Source organism: Hippoglossus hippoglossus, chromosome 9 (assembly GCF_009819705.1).
Source record: "Hippoglossus hippoglossus isolate fHipHip1 chromosome 9, fHipHip1.pri, whole genome shotgun sequence".
Classification (NCBI taxonomy): domain Eukaryota; kingdom Metazoa; phylum Chordata; class Actinopteri; order Pleuronectiformes; family Pleuronectidae; genus Hippoglossus; species Hippoglossus hippoglossus.
Genome location: NC_047159.1, coordinates 29100587 through 29114007, shown reverse-complemented (window position 1 = coordinate 29114007; position 13421 = coordinate 29100587). Strand labels below are relative to the sequence as shown.

At 39.5% G+C, this 13421-nt stretch overlaps 1 protein-coding gene across 2 annotated transcripts in view; it reads right to left on the bottom strand.

Moving 5' to 3' along the window:
• Positions 1 to 13421, bottom strand: part of LOC117767909 — a 51286-nt gene that overhangs the window by 24198 nt on the left and 13667 nt on the right. Inside the window, exon 1 of one of the 2 annotated variants that reach the window (XR_004614951.1) lies at positions 478 to 539. Coding sequence is in view for 1 of the 2 variants with exons in the window: in XM_034595895.1 (XP_034451786.1) it covers positions 414 to 533 (120 nt within the window). In the remaining variant the exon portion in view is untranslated. Of the gene's footprint in view, positions 1 to 413; positions 540 to 13421 lie in introns of those variants that run through there. The other variant, XM_034595895.1, reaches the window with a different exon arrangement.

Sequence of the window (13421 nt, the reverse complement as noted above, 5' to 3'; positions counted from 1 at the left end):
CAAACTACATGGCCCATAATACATGATTAGTGGGCGTGGTGTAGAGTCGCATGACAGACACAGGAAGTGGCGCATTTCTACTTTCCACAGTGCACAAAATGCACACAAGACTAAGCCGTTTCGCCCAATCCGTGTCAGCTCGTTGCCCCACGGTGGCAGCTGACCCCGACGTGCACAGGTGCGAGGGACCACAAGTGCTGCTTGCAGCCCTAGTGTTAGTTATATTTTTTCACTGTTTACCCCTGAAACTCCAAAAGTGTTTTTTGGACTCAAACACTCCACCCCTCCATCGGCATAGTGGTGAGTAGATTAGTGAATTTTCATTTTTCGGTGAACTATCCCTGAAGTTACTAAATCATGTTTGAAATACTTATGTACATATATATATGAAACAGAGCAGAGTGAACACCTACCGAAACATGACAGCAAGTGAAGAAATAATAGTGGCCCAGCCGGAAGTTGATATCATCCACATACCTCTTAAAAGGACTGGTGTGCTTGGCTGCTATGAAGTGGTCAGAGGCAGACTGCAGCTGTAGAGAGACCAAACAATATTTGATTAAAAGCCAACTAGATAAAACTACTTAAAGGTACAGTGTCTAGAATTTGGTGACATCTAGTGGTGAGTGGTGAAGTTTCAAGTTGCAGCTGAATACCCCTCACCTCACCCTTCCCTTCCAAACATGAAAGAGAACTTGTGGTAGCGTTGATTTTTAAAAAAATATCAAAAGGTGTTTAGTATGTCCAGTCCAGGCTACTGTAAAAAAAAACATGGCGGCCTCCGTAGAGAGGACCTGCTGCCGATTTAAATATAAAGTAATTAAATATAAATGGTCCATTCTAGGGTAAAGAAAACAACAATTCGTACAATTTAGATGAAACACTTGTGAAAAAGGATTATTTTATATTCAATTTCTGCCAATAGAGCCATTTCACCTAAATCTTACACACTGGACCTTTAAATAAAAGGTTCTTTATTTCTAGGATATAAGAATATGACAATTAAATAATTTCTGTAAGTAACAATACAAGTGCTGGCCATAGAAAGAGAACATGAGTGGAAAAAGAGGAAAATAAATAACATTGTCAATTCAATTGACTTTTATTTGTAAAGTGCAAAATCATAACTCACATCATCTCAGGGCACTTTACATGTTAGGTCGAGACCTTAAACATTATAGAGAAACCCAACAGTTCTGACAATAAGCAAGCACGTTGGCAACTGTGGAGAGAAACAACTCTTTCATTTACCGGAAGAAAACTCAAGCAGAACCAAACTCAATATGGGCGGCCAGCTACCTCGACAGAAAAAACAAATGTTAAATTAAATTCTACGAAAATACTAAGTTCTAACCCTTTTGCATCCAGCAGAAGACAGCAGCCAATTAAAAATGCAGCAGCAACCAACCATTTTCTGCCTTTACTAAAATTAGAAAATGAATTGAAAATATTTGACTATGATGGAAGAAACATACACATTTTTATAAATAAAAAATAAATGCAGACAAAAATAACATTACATAATCCATATATTTTTTTATATGTAAATGTTTATATATATCTTAGTGCTCAAATGCAGCCACAGTTGAAGGACAATGTGTTATATTAGTTGGTTCTTCTTCTTCTGTATTGTATCAACGTGGCACCCAAAGGAATCAAATGCATGACTCATGACGCAGGAATCACATCTAAAAACTAATCAAATAAAATGTTATTTCTATAGCCCATATTCAAATCACAATTTGTCTCATAAGGCTTAACAGTGTGTGACATCCTCTGTCATTAACCCAGGGTAAAAACTACCAAAAAAAACCTCCTATTAACAGGGGGGAAAAAATGTAGAAACCTCAGAGAGAGCCACACGTGAGGGATCCCTCTCCCAGGATGGACAGAAGTGCAATAGATTAAGCAGGTAACTGAGAACATCAACAAAATAACAGTATTTACAACATTGATTAGTTTAATCAGTCCAGGGGTTCGGTACTCGGTAAGTCAGCCAAACAAGCAGAGGTATCCAAAGTGCTGGGCTTGAAGTGAGGATCTGAGATGAGACAGAATGAGAGTATAAAAAATAAGACCAGACAAATATTAAATTATATAATTAAATAAAAAACCTAAACACCTGGGCTGGATGTGACATATTGTAATGCTGGGAAATACTGTATACCCATAGAGCAGATGGCAGTTTATAAAACTCTTTATCAAAGTGCTGTACACAGAACACAGGAGTTTTTAAAGAACCTCAATTTACTGGTCAGGTGCAACTCATTGATGACTGATCGGTTTAATCAGAGTGGAGCTAGAGGAGAGACAAGAGAAAAACAGGGACACAGAACAGAAACACATACAGCCGTAACAAATTATATTATATAAGTGTAAAATTATAGAGAAATATAAGCATGAAATAATTGCAGGACAAAACAAGACATGAATAGGTCTATCGTAAGTATACACCAATCAGGTTTTCGAGAAAGGTACAGCCCTGTTACTGATGCCACTCTTGCCTTGAATAACATAATTTTGGCTTTGGATAGAAACACTGTGCTGTATTACTTTTAAAAAGACTTTATCATATTGGTTTTGCCTCTGTTGCCTTTTAATGGTTTTAGAGCTATCTTACAGACACGCAGCAGTGTCTGATTTTGTAAAAACTTCAAAAGGTTTCCCACAAGCCTTTATCTTGGAGCCTGTCCTGTTCACAATTTATTTTGATGATATTGCCTCTCCTGTGATTGGGCGTACTAATCACCTTTATGCTGATGACACTATTTTGAACTGTACTGTCCATACTGCAAATTATGCTGTTTAATCCATTCAACATTGTTTCTCTAAAGTTGCTATCAAAGGAATTTACTGCTATTCTGCTAGTAGTTATATGCATCCTTCCCACCCACAACAACCACAACAGAGAGGCGGTGCTCAGTGGACTGTACCAGGCTGTCAATGATACCACCCAGATGGATTACCCATTTTTGCTGGGAATTTCAACCACACAAACCGAAAGATAGTTTTTCCGAAACTCCCTCCAACCTGAGGAAATAACACTGGACTTAGACTATTGTAACTCCCTCCTGGCAGGCCTACCTGCTAGTGCCATCCGACCTCTGCAGCTCATCCAGAATGCAGCAGCTCGACTGGTCTTTAACCTACCTAAATTCACTCACACTACTACGCTCCTCTGCTCCCTTCACTGGTTCCCAGTGGCTGCCTGCATCCGTTTCAAAACATTAGTACTTGCGTACCGTGCTGCGAATGGATCCAGCCCGTTCACTCCGCTCTGCATCTGCCAATCAGCTTGTTGCTCCCTCACTGCAAGCTAAACACTCAACAAAATCACGACTGTTTGCTGTCCTGGCTCCTAAATGGTGGAATAAGCTCCCCAATGACATCAGGACAGCAGAAAGTCTATACATCTCCTAAAGACACATCTCTTCCGACTATACCTTGAATAAAAAATAAATACATTTAAAAAAAAGTTTAAAATACAAATTTTGTAGCACTTAAATGGCACTTACTTATAGCACTTTATAGTTTGGCTTTCTTGAAGAAAATTGTATTTTCTTGATTCTTGTTCTGGGTTTGTACCCTCATGGTTGAATGCACTTATTGTAAGTCGCTTTGGATAAAAGCGTCAGCTAAATGAAATGTAATGTAATGTAATGATCTAGGGATCCATAGACAAGCCATGCGCCAGACCATAAAAGAAACATCACACACTGCAGAACGCTGCAGCCAATAGCTCTGGATCAGGAGGAAAGATCCCAACTGGGCCCCAAGATGCTAGGGACATGCACCCAGATGGTGACTTGTGATTAAAAGCCGAAACACCTGATGTGATGTAAAGATGTCTGTTATACTGACCGGGCCACATGGCTTTCATAGTACTGCCATACAAGCGAGTAGCCAGTCAGATTTATTTAAGTTCGGCCTGTATCATTGATTAAAAGGTCAAGACACTTGATGACGCCAAGGTGCTAAGGGAGGTTATGTCCCTAACATCCACTGGTGGCCAGTAACACCTGCTTACATCTACTCGTAGTTGGTAACCTAAATTATGCAGAAGCCTTTCAAGCGTACAAGGGATAGTCAACATCTTGTCCTATATTCTAAACATATAAAAGTTGACAGAAATAGGAGCTAAAACATGGATGTTACAGCTACTTGTAATTTCAATGGCGAGACTGTTACAGCTAGGGGGCAGTATGACTATTATCAATTATTATCATATGTAAATGTAAGTTTGAGGCAGAATGGAAAAAATACTACTTTACTGTTTTCAGGCGAATCATCGAAATGTGCCACCACGACCACTCTACAGACAAACTCACGGTAGAAATACACCTCTTATTGAAAAAGTCCCTCACATGACATATACCAAATTGAAGTACATCGGATGAAATCTGTAGGAGGAGTAGAATTTTAAAGCATGACCGAAAACGTGAAAAATCAAGTTAAATTTGCATTACATTTTTCTAGGCGAAAGTAAATGAATATGATGACCCTCTGTAAAGATTTGTAGGAGACACTATTGAGCCATTTTTGGAAGAACTTTCCCGAGCACATTAAAGTATGTAAATTTTTACCAGACCTGAAGCAGATGCAAAACTTGAGTTTTCAAGAATCTGCAATGACGTTACAACAACTTCCTGTTTGTTGGCGTTCCATCAAAGGTCGCCATTCAACATAAAGGCACCAACATGGTACTTCCTGTCACAGCTAGTGGATGCTCTGAATATTATAGTATATTGGCACAACCGAGAATCCTGTTATTTATTCAGACAGCTTCTCTCCGATCAAACTTGATCAGCTGACCCCAATTATCTAATCGTCTAAACCAGGGGTCGGCAACCTGCGGCTCTTCAACCCCTCTGCAGTGGCTCCCTGTACAGTGTTTGGCATGAACACGTTCATATTTTTCATGACCGATGAACTGAACGAATCAGTTTACATATGATGAACGTGAACGTAAGTGACTTGCTCAGAGAGACACACGCAGTGAGATCAGAGCTCGTTCACGTGAAGCAGCCGGTAACTGACCGAACAGTGGAAACAGTGAAAACACCAAGTTTCTCTGGTCACAGCTGCTCAGTGATGAGCTCCACTGCTCAATGATCAGAGCAGAAGCTGCAGTTGATTTGTATTAAACATTATTATTTGTACCGAGCTGGAGTTTCTGTGTCCTCCTCTACTCTGCTCTCACTTTAACTAATAAACACTCATCACTAGTTATCAGGACCTGATCAGTACATGAAATAACTTAGTGTTTATTTGATTCGCTCCATAATTTATGAGGCTGCATTTAAACATCATGAAAAATGACTCGTCAACATTCTGTGCTCAGTACAACACGAGACGTGACGCACAGTCAGGACTCAGTGTTAAAATGACCGGAGCGACAGGCATACATGATCCGACACCATAGATTAATAACTAAACACATGATCGTAAGTGTTGAGGAATTTTTGACCACCCTCACACATGACTGTATATGCCAATATATATTATGTATATAATGTATATTATATCTGTACAGGAGAATAGTGCCTGTCTAAATTCCGCAGATACTCTATTCTCTCTTTAAGCAGTGCCAAAGGTCAGGTTGTAGATAAAGGACCAACCAACAATGCATTTTTTTGTCTACGTTTAGGGACTTTAATATCTAATTCAGATGCGCCAGACAGAGAGGCACCAACTTCAACTCTCACCAACTTTTATCAGTGGCAAGACATAAGGACACAATGTGATTTAGGAATGCATACTTTAGGCTTAACTATCCAACAAGATGCGAACCTACATGTAACATAGAGAGTGACAGCAATTCTAGCCATTCATGGATGTGCTGTTAGAATGGGTGACACGAGTAGAGGAAGATATACAGTATGGGGATGTTGTGGGAGACATCATCAGACTTTTGCTCATGTTACTCTGTTAGCGTTTGTATATTGTTGCACCTTCTGGTCTCCTTGATGCATCAAGTCTATATTAAAATCTTCTGCATCAACTGCTGCCTGAGTTCTCCTTTCAGCAGCTTCCAGAAAACTTCCATAATAAGTTTGTCACCTAAATTATCCCAATAAGAAATGGAACAAATGAACGTGAACTAGTTCATTTTTATCTACATGAACTGAACTTTGAACTAGTTCATTTTAAGTGTGAACTGGCACAACACTGAGTATAACTATATATAAAACTTTATAAGCTGTGTTATCAAATATATATATTCAATTTGATGGTAAAGGTTGCCAACCCCTGGTCTAAAACCAACAACTTGTATTTTAGACCCCATTCCAACAAAGTTACTTAATAAATACCACTTTACTGAATACAGTCAATAAATCGTTATCAGGATATGTACCACAGTCCTTTAGGCAAGCATTAATCAAGCCCCTTCTTAAAGAACCCACTCTGAACCAGGAGGTTTTAGCAAACTACAGACCAATATCCAACCTCCACTTCCTGTTTAAAATCCTTGAGAAAGTTGTAGCCAATTAGCTGTGTGACTTTCTTCAGAAAGATAATGTATATGAAGACTTTCAATCAGGGTTTAGAGCTCATCACTGCACAGAGAAAGACTTGATGTAAGTCACAAATTACCTTCTCATAGCTTCAGATCAAGAGTTTGTGTCTGTCCTTGTCCTGTTAGTGCAGCATTCGACACTATTGATAAACACATCTTACTACAGAAACTAGAAAAGTAAATTTGCACTAAAAGAACTGCCCTAAACTGGTTTAAATCCTATTGATTTCAATTTGTGCAAATTAATCATGAGGGAACAGTGCGCATCAAAGTTAATCATGGGGTTCCTCAGGGTTCTGTGCTTGGCTCAATTTCATTCATATATGATTCCATTAAGAATCATTATCAGGAGACACTTTTCACTGTTATGCGGACGACACCCATTTATACTTATACAATAAAACCAGAGCAATGTAGTCAATTAACTAAACTTCGAGCATGTTTCCAGGACATAAAAACCTGGATGACCCACAATTTTCTCCTGTTAAACTCAGATAAAACAGGTTCTAATACTCTGCCCTAAACACTTTACAGATACATTATCTAATGATTTAGCTTCTCTAGATGGCATTGCCCTTGCTTCCAGTGAAACTGTCGGGAATTTGGGAGTTATCTTTGACCCCGATTTGTCCTTTAATTCTTATTTAAAACAAATTTCTAGGACTGCATTCTTTAACTTACATATTGTAAAAGGATGCAGAAAAAATTTGTCCAAGTCTTTTCAGGGACTTGGTTATTAGAATCCGTATGATCAGACTCTACTAGTAAGTCATTACTAGCTCAAGCTTGCAGAATTAGGCTTTACATATTAAAGCATAAGGGGTGCAGTAACTGATGATCTTTGATAAGCATTATTACTTATTGTGGAGCCTGACATAGCAGGGTAAGCATGGACAAAGGAGAGCCAGATGTAGCAATGCTGCTTTTAAGGGAGTGAGGGGGAAAGCATTCAGGTGTTACGCCGCTGCTCTGGCAGACATTGCTATTGCTTTGAGGAGATCTCGTAACGGGTTTTCAACCATTGTGGGTGAGCAGGGGTGCCAACAGATGGGTGTTTCATAATAGAAGAGAAAGAACAGAAAGCAGTATTATTCTTAGCAATAATAGTTTGAGTGTCTTGACAAGATCTATCAGTCTTTGACTCTAAGGTTAGAGAAGGTGAGCTCATGTAGAGGATTAAATGAGAGAATGCCCTTAGCAGGATTGCTAGAAATTAAAGTACTCACCGATTTAGTAGTACTGACTAGAAAAACAAACTATGCATAACTCTGGTAATTGTAGGGGCTTTTATAGATGACTTCTATTGTCTCAGCATTGACGCATGACAAAGTAATTTGTTCCCTGATCTATCTACTGCTATGTAGGAAGTGGGTGACGACAATTGAAATGAATGATGACCATTGGATTTGGAATGAATATTATGGGAATTTAATCCCCCTCTGTTGGTCTCTACGTTAATGTCTGGTTGGCCAGAAGGGGCTGGATCAGTAAAACTGAGGGAATATAAAGATGTTGAAAATGGCCGCAACAAACCAGGATTTAATATCTGCTCTGATGCGAGACAACTAAATTGTGGAAAGGCATAGAGATTTCTCTCTAAGAGAGTGAAGATGCTGCGGGCAGGGAGGACGAGACAAGGTCAATTACAAAGTAACACTTCTAAGAGGATGTTAAAAAAGTAAGGGCTACTTTGGCAACCATATGGCAACACTATTTATACCAAAATACCATTGTAATTGGAAAGTGACATGACTTAGAAGGCATCTGTAATATCATGCCTTTCCCAACAACTCACTGCAATGTCAGCAGAGGCATAGAACAAAAAAATGCTTCTCTTCTCTATTTATATTAAATTCATATGAAAAATTATACCTGTAACTTTAAGTATGATTTAGAGAAGAGAAAGCTGGATTTTGAGGGGTAAGATTTCAAGGTCGAAAGTTCTTACAGTGTAGTTCTTGGACGGAGAGGGCTAGTGTGGAAGAAAAGAACCCCGGATGGAACAGGTTAGGGTGTGATGCCAGGTAAAATGCCATCTGATTAGGAGCAGGTTGATTACGGACCGATCAAGTCTTTAATTCAATTTCTGAATGTACGTGGCTGCAGGGCTCGACAACACGGCCAAAAAGAAAGAGATGAATTAGTATCATTATTATTATTATTATGATAATCATAATTTTTGTTTCACAATATTGATAATTATCATGATAAATGTTGCATTGTTAATATTTCTTTTAAGATTAAAGACTGATTATTCATTTATTTATCTTTCTATCCTGGGTGAAAAATGTGTTATACCTCCTCGCTGCTCTTGTGCAATGTATAAGCAATATATCAATATATATATGTATTGTACCTTTGCAATATTATTGACCTTTGATACATAATAATTCATACTGCGATGATTGTTGATATTGATATTGTTTTATTGCCCATCCTTACATGGCAGCTTTTGTAACTTGAATAAATTTGCCTTATGTAAGTAAGTATGCTATAACGAGTGTAATCAGTGATACAATTTTCAGGGTTCATCTGTTGATACATTTTCAACATTGCATGTCTGTCAAGCTCATCCAAGATAAACGGTTGGAATGGAGAGAGTGGCACCACTGTACAGTTTTCTAAAGTCTTTCTGCTGAAACCAAAACACTGTGCTTCACATAAAGCATATCACTGACAACATCCCAAACATTTGTCCTCCCAAAATACTGGCCAACTCAGCACCATGTTCACATGTCTATGGCATACTAAGCTGTTGACTCTGCTGAAATTTTCTCAGAATTTGGACTTGACTTGCCCTATTGTTATTAAACTTTCCCAGTATTCCATTAAAAAACTCAAATTAAAAACACCAGAAAGAATACACTGGTCCTCAGTCACATACTCATCCTATATAAATGTACAATTTAAAAACTGCTCAAAACAAACATAGGTAAAAAGCTATAACCGGCTGCTGTTTTGAGTTGGTCGACTCGCCAAATGACTCTGTTTGCTGCCGAAGTAAATCAGAAACAGGCTGAAGTGAACACCACATTTCTTTTCGGGAGGAGAGGATGACTGAGTTGAAAAGCAAAGCCGCGGGCCCAGTGTGAAGGAGTCAAAGCGGAAAAGGGGGGCACACAATACCAAAATTGCAGTAAGAGCTAAACTAAAGAGAGAAGCCATTGCTAACTGCTAAGCCAAGTAACTCGCAGATCTGAATAGCGTGTAAAAAACTGTGGGTGTACATTTAAATGTGTACAAACTGCTTAAACTTAAGAGTTTGCTGTTAAGTCTTTTCACAAAAGTGACTTTTTTGGGCTGTAGTATTTTACAGGAAACTGTCCGTCGTCGTCACACCTCTGTGGCAAATGGCAGGCGGCTACGAACAGGACCATGGGTAAGATTAAAAATGATATGCATTGTGCTGTATAAAAAACTTTCCCTATGTTTACTTTATCTGATCTATTTCATCATTATGTTTCACAATCTGAGCTCCCCTCACAACAAAGCAGTCACTGCACATTTGGTCAAAGCTCTAGCTGCAAGTCCGGATTTGCATTAGTGTGGAAAATTACGCCATTCTATGTAAGTAACTGTGTAGCAATTGTGTTCACTTTGGATCTTCTCACAGTGAATTTGCAAGGGTATTTCCATTTATTAATAACATACTCATGGACTATGTTGTTTTCCAGCTGCCTGTAAGACATACTATGAGACAGTATTAAGGAACTTCCGGTACAGCCAACCGGACCTTGCAGCTCAGGCAGCAGCATTGAAAAGTTCAGCCTGGAGTCGACAGAGAAGGAAGAGGGTAAGATTGGTGTCATTAGATCATTTTTCAGTTACATTTGTAGGTGTATTGTGTCATTTTACTGTGCTGATTGTACTGATTGTGTTTACAGCTGATCGAAGGGAGAGAGTGTGCTGGTGGCAGATGATGTCTTTCTTCTGCAACCAGGAGCTCGCAGACTTGTGTGCCACACTTCAAACAAGACTAGAAGCTACACTGAAGTACACAGCTATACACCATAGACGTCTACACACTGGAGCAGATTCAGACAGAGTGGCACCAAGAACCTACAAGCCAGAGGCGGAAAAGAGACATTTCAAGCTACACCTGATTTCTTTTCACTGGCTAGGCATGTTGTGTTTGTACACTATTTGTGTTAATAAAGCTTTGACTCAACATGTACCTTGTAAATGTTTTTTTTCCCAAATAAATTCATATTTAGTCATGATATAGTGTAGACAACAGTATAACAATGACAGTAACTGCAGTGCTTTTGGTGTAGGGTTACTAATAATTATTATGAATATATTAATTATTATTAATAATAATGATATTATCATTATTATTATTGTGTGGGACGGGATTACTCAAGTCTGTATTATAATGGCCCAGGGTGACCACTAGCAACAGATCTACCAGCCGATCATGAGTGACTTTTCGTTGTGTACTTATACTGTGTCTTTGTGCATAGGGCATTAGAAACTACAGGTGGCCTGGCCTGGGACAAAATCCAAGTTAAACAGTTGCAGCGGCAGGCTTATGAGGCTATAAATGACTATGTGACATACTGGGGATTTAAGAGAGGCCCCTAGCTCATATCAGAGTGCAGCTATGGTTGCCGCTGCACACTCTCACATGATAGCACTATATATCAAGCATAAGTAAATGAAATCATGAAAAAACCTTATGTAAACCTGTTTGGAAAGGTAGCTTTCAAGAATCGCCCAAGTCTAGTGGTGAAATCAGGTCATACCTTTTAAGGGCTTAGATCAAAGGCCTCCGAAGACTTTAAGATTTATGATGCTGTCAAAGTTTGATTAAAAACCAGTGATTTAATGGCCAATTGAAAAACAGTGATTCATTACAATGACAAAATTAACTAAAGGAAATATGAAACCATTAGATTCGGACGATATCAGAAGTTTTGAACTAGAAAAGAGATGGGGAAAGCCACCGACTGATTGATTGAACGGGCAACAGCAGAGACGGAGATGAGCATATAAGCAGAAGGTTTGAAGCTCAGTCTTCAGTTAGGCTCCGGAGCCTGCTGGGGTTTATCACTTGTAAAAGTGTTAAGTTTTCTGTTAATATGTGCCCTTATACTGAAGTCTATGCTTTATTATGATATAACTGGAGAGTGCGCAATAAAGTGAAACACTTCCGGTTCAAGTAAAACACCGATGACGGCTGCGTGTGTTATTCCTCCGAGAATCAAGGATATCGGTGCCCGGTTATTCAACCCTTAACGATGGCAACCCTAACAAAAAGAATAAACTTTACTGCATTGAACTCTGACCATGTCCACTGAATTCTTTCGACCAACAATTGAAGACTCCAGTAGCAATAGAGTATACGTGTTGCAAAAGAAGTCTATTCTTAGTATCTGGCCCAGTATATGACTTTTTATCTCCAACCACTGCTATTCATATGCTAATTAGATCACACCTTTGCTCCACAGCTACATGTCCGCGTGGTAGGTAGGCGTCGTCTGCCTATGTTTATGGTCTGTCGCTTGGTTCACAGCTGATTATTGTCATGCATTTTATTGCTGCAGTGTGATCAAGAGGCAGCCTTTGACACTTTCACCCTCCCGTTCTCTGTGAGGAAGCGCCGTGTGGCTGAGCAAGGTGATATGTATAAGTTTATCTTTCAAAACATTAGCCATTTATTTTCATCAACTATATCTGTTATGTGCCTTTTCTAGAGGCCCTGGTTTATTGTATGGACTGTCATATGCCACCACTCCTGGATTCCTCTGCTGTTCTGTCTCTTTGGCTCTATCGGTTTCTGTTGATATCGAACTTTCGAAGGAAAAGCAATATTTTTAAATAGTTAAGCTTTATTAATTTGCCTTCGGTTTGTGTAATGTTGACATGAATTGAAATGATTTTTCTTTGATTTGTGTTATTAATTTTGTTTGCAATTTGTTTTATATTTACTATTTTGCATTTCCTTAATTTTCAATATAGATTTTTGTCAGCACCAAGTTATGGCTAGCACTTGGACCAGTTTTTAACTCTTTTTCCTTGTCGAACGGGTGTGCAGTTTCACTGATGGTTAGTTTATGGACCCTTCCCATTTTGTTTCCCTGCTGCCGTGGTAAGCCCCAGCCCTGTCCTCATTACTTTGCCTAAGTGCTAGTTTTACGTTATTAGATAAATAGATTTTGGTGTTTTTGAGTTTCTGTTGCCCTGATTATTTAGTAGAATAATTTTCCTTTTAAACTGAAACCGTCCCTCGCCCTGTGGTAATTGATTAACCAGTGTGACCTTGTTGATTCACTATTAGTTTTCATAATTTCCTGGGGGTAACACTCCCCCAGGTGGCGTTGTTGCAACATATTTTCACTCCCCGCTCAGGCTACATTCTGGCGTTGTTGGCAGAATACCACATTTAACCCTTGTGTTGTTCCTGGGTCGGATTGACCCTGAGTGTGTGTGTGTGTGTGTGTGTGTGTGTGTGTGTGTGTGTGTGTGTGCGTGCGTGCGTGCGTGCGTGAGTGCGTGCGTGTGATCATACGCAAGCCCTGGCCGGTCAGGGTTAGGGTGACCCAAGGATTGTCATTATCCAATTCTCCTGGGGTAATTGAGACCTCGATTGTCATGGGAGGGGTCATTTAGACCCCCAGAGAGGGCGCTGTGGTGCTCTGTGGGGTCATTTAGACCCACACCTGATTCCAATTGAAATCAAGGGGGGGTACATTAGACCCACATATAAGTCTCAGTGTGCCACTCTCTCACGGACCATGGCACGATGTCGCGTCAGGAGCGTTTCACCAGAGAACAGGTTCTCCAACAGCTATTCTCCCAGCAGCCATCCTCTGAACCCGAAGAGGACGCGAAAGAGCCAGACCGAGAAGCGGACGGACAAGGAGATGGAGAAGCAGACCGAGAAGCAGACCGAGAAGCAGAC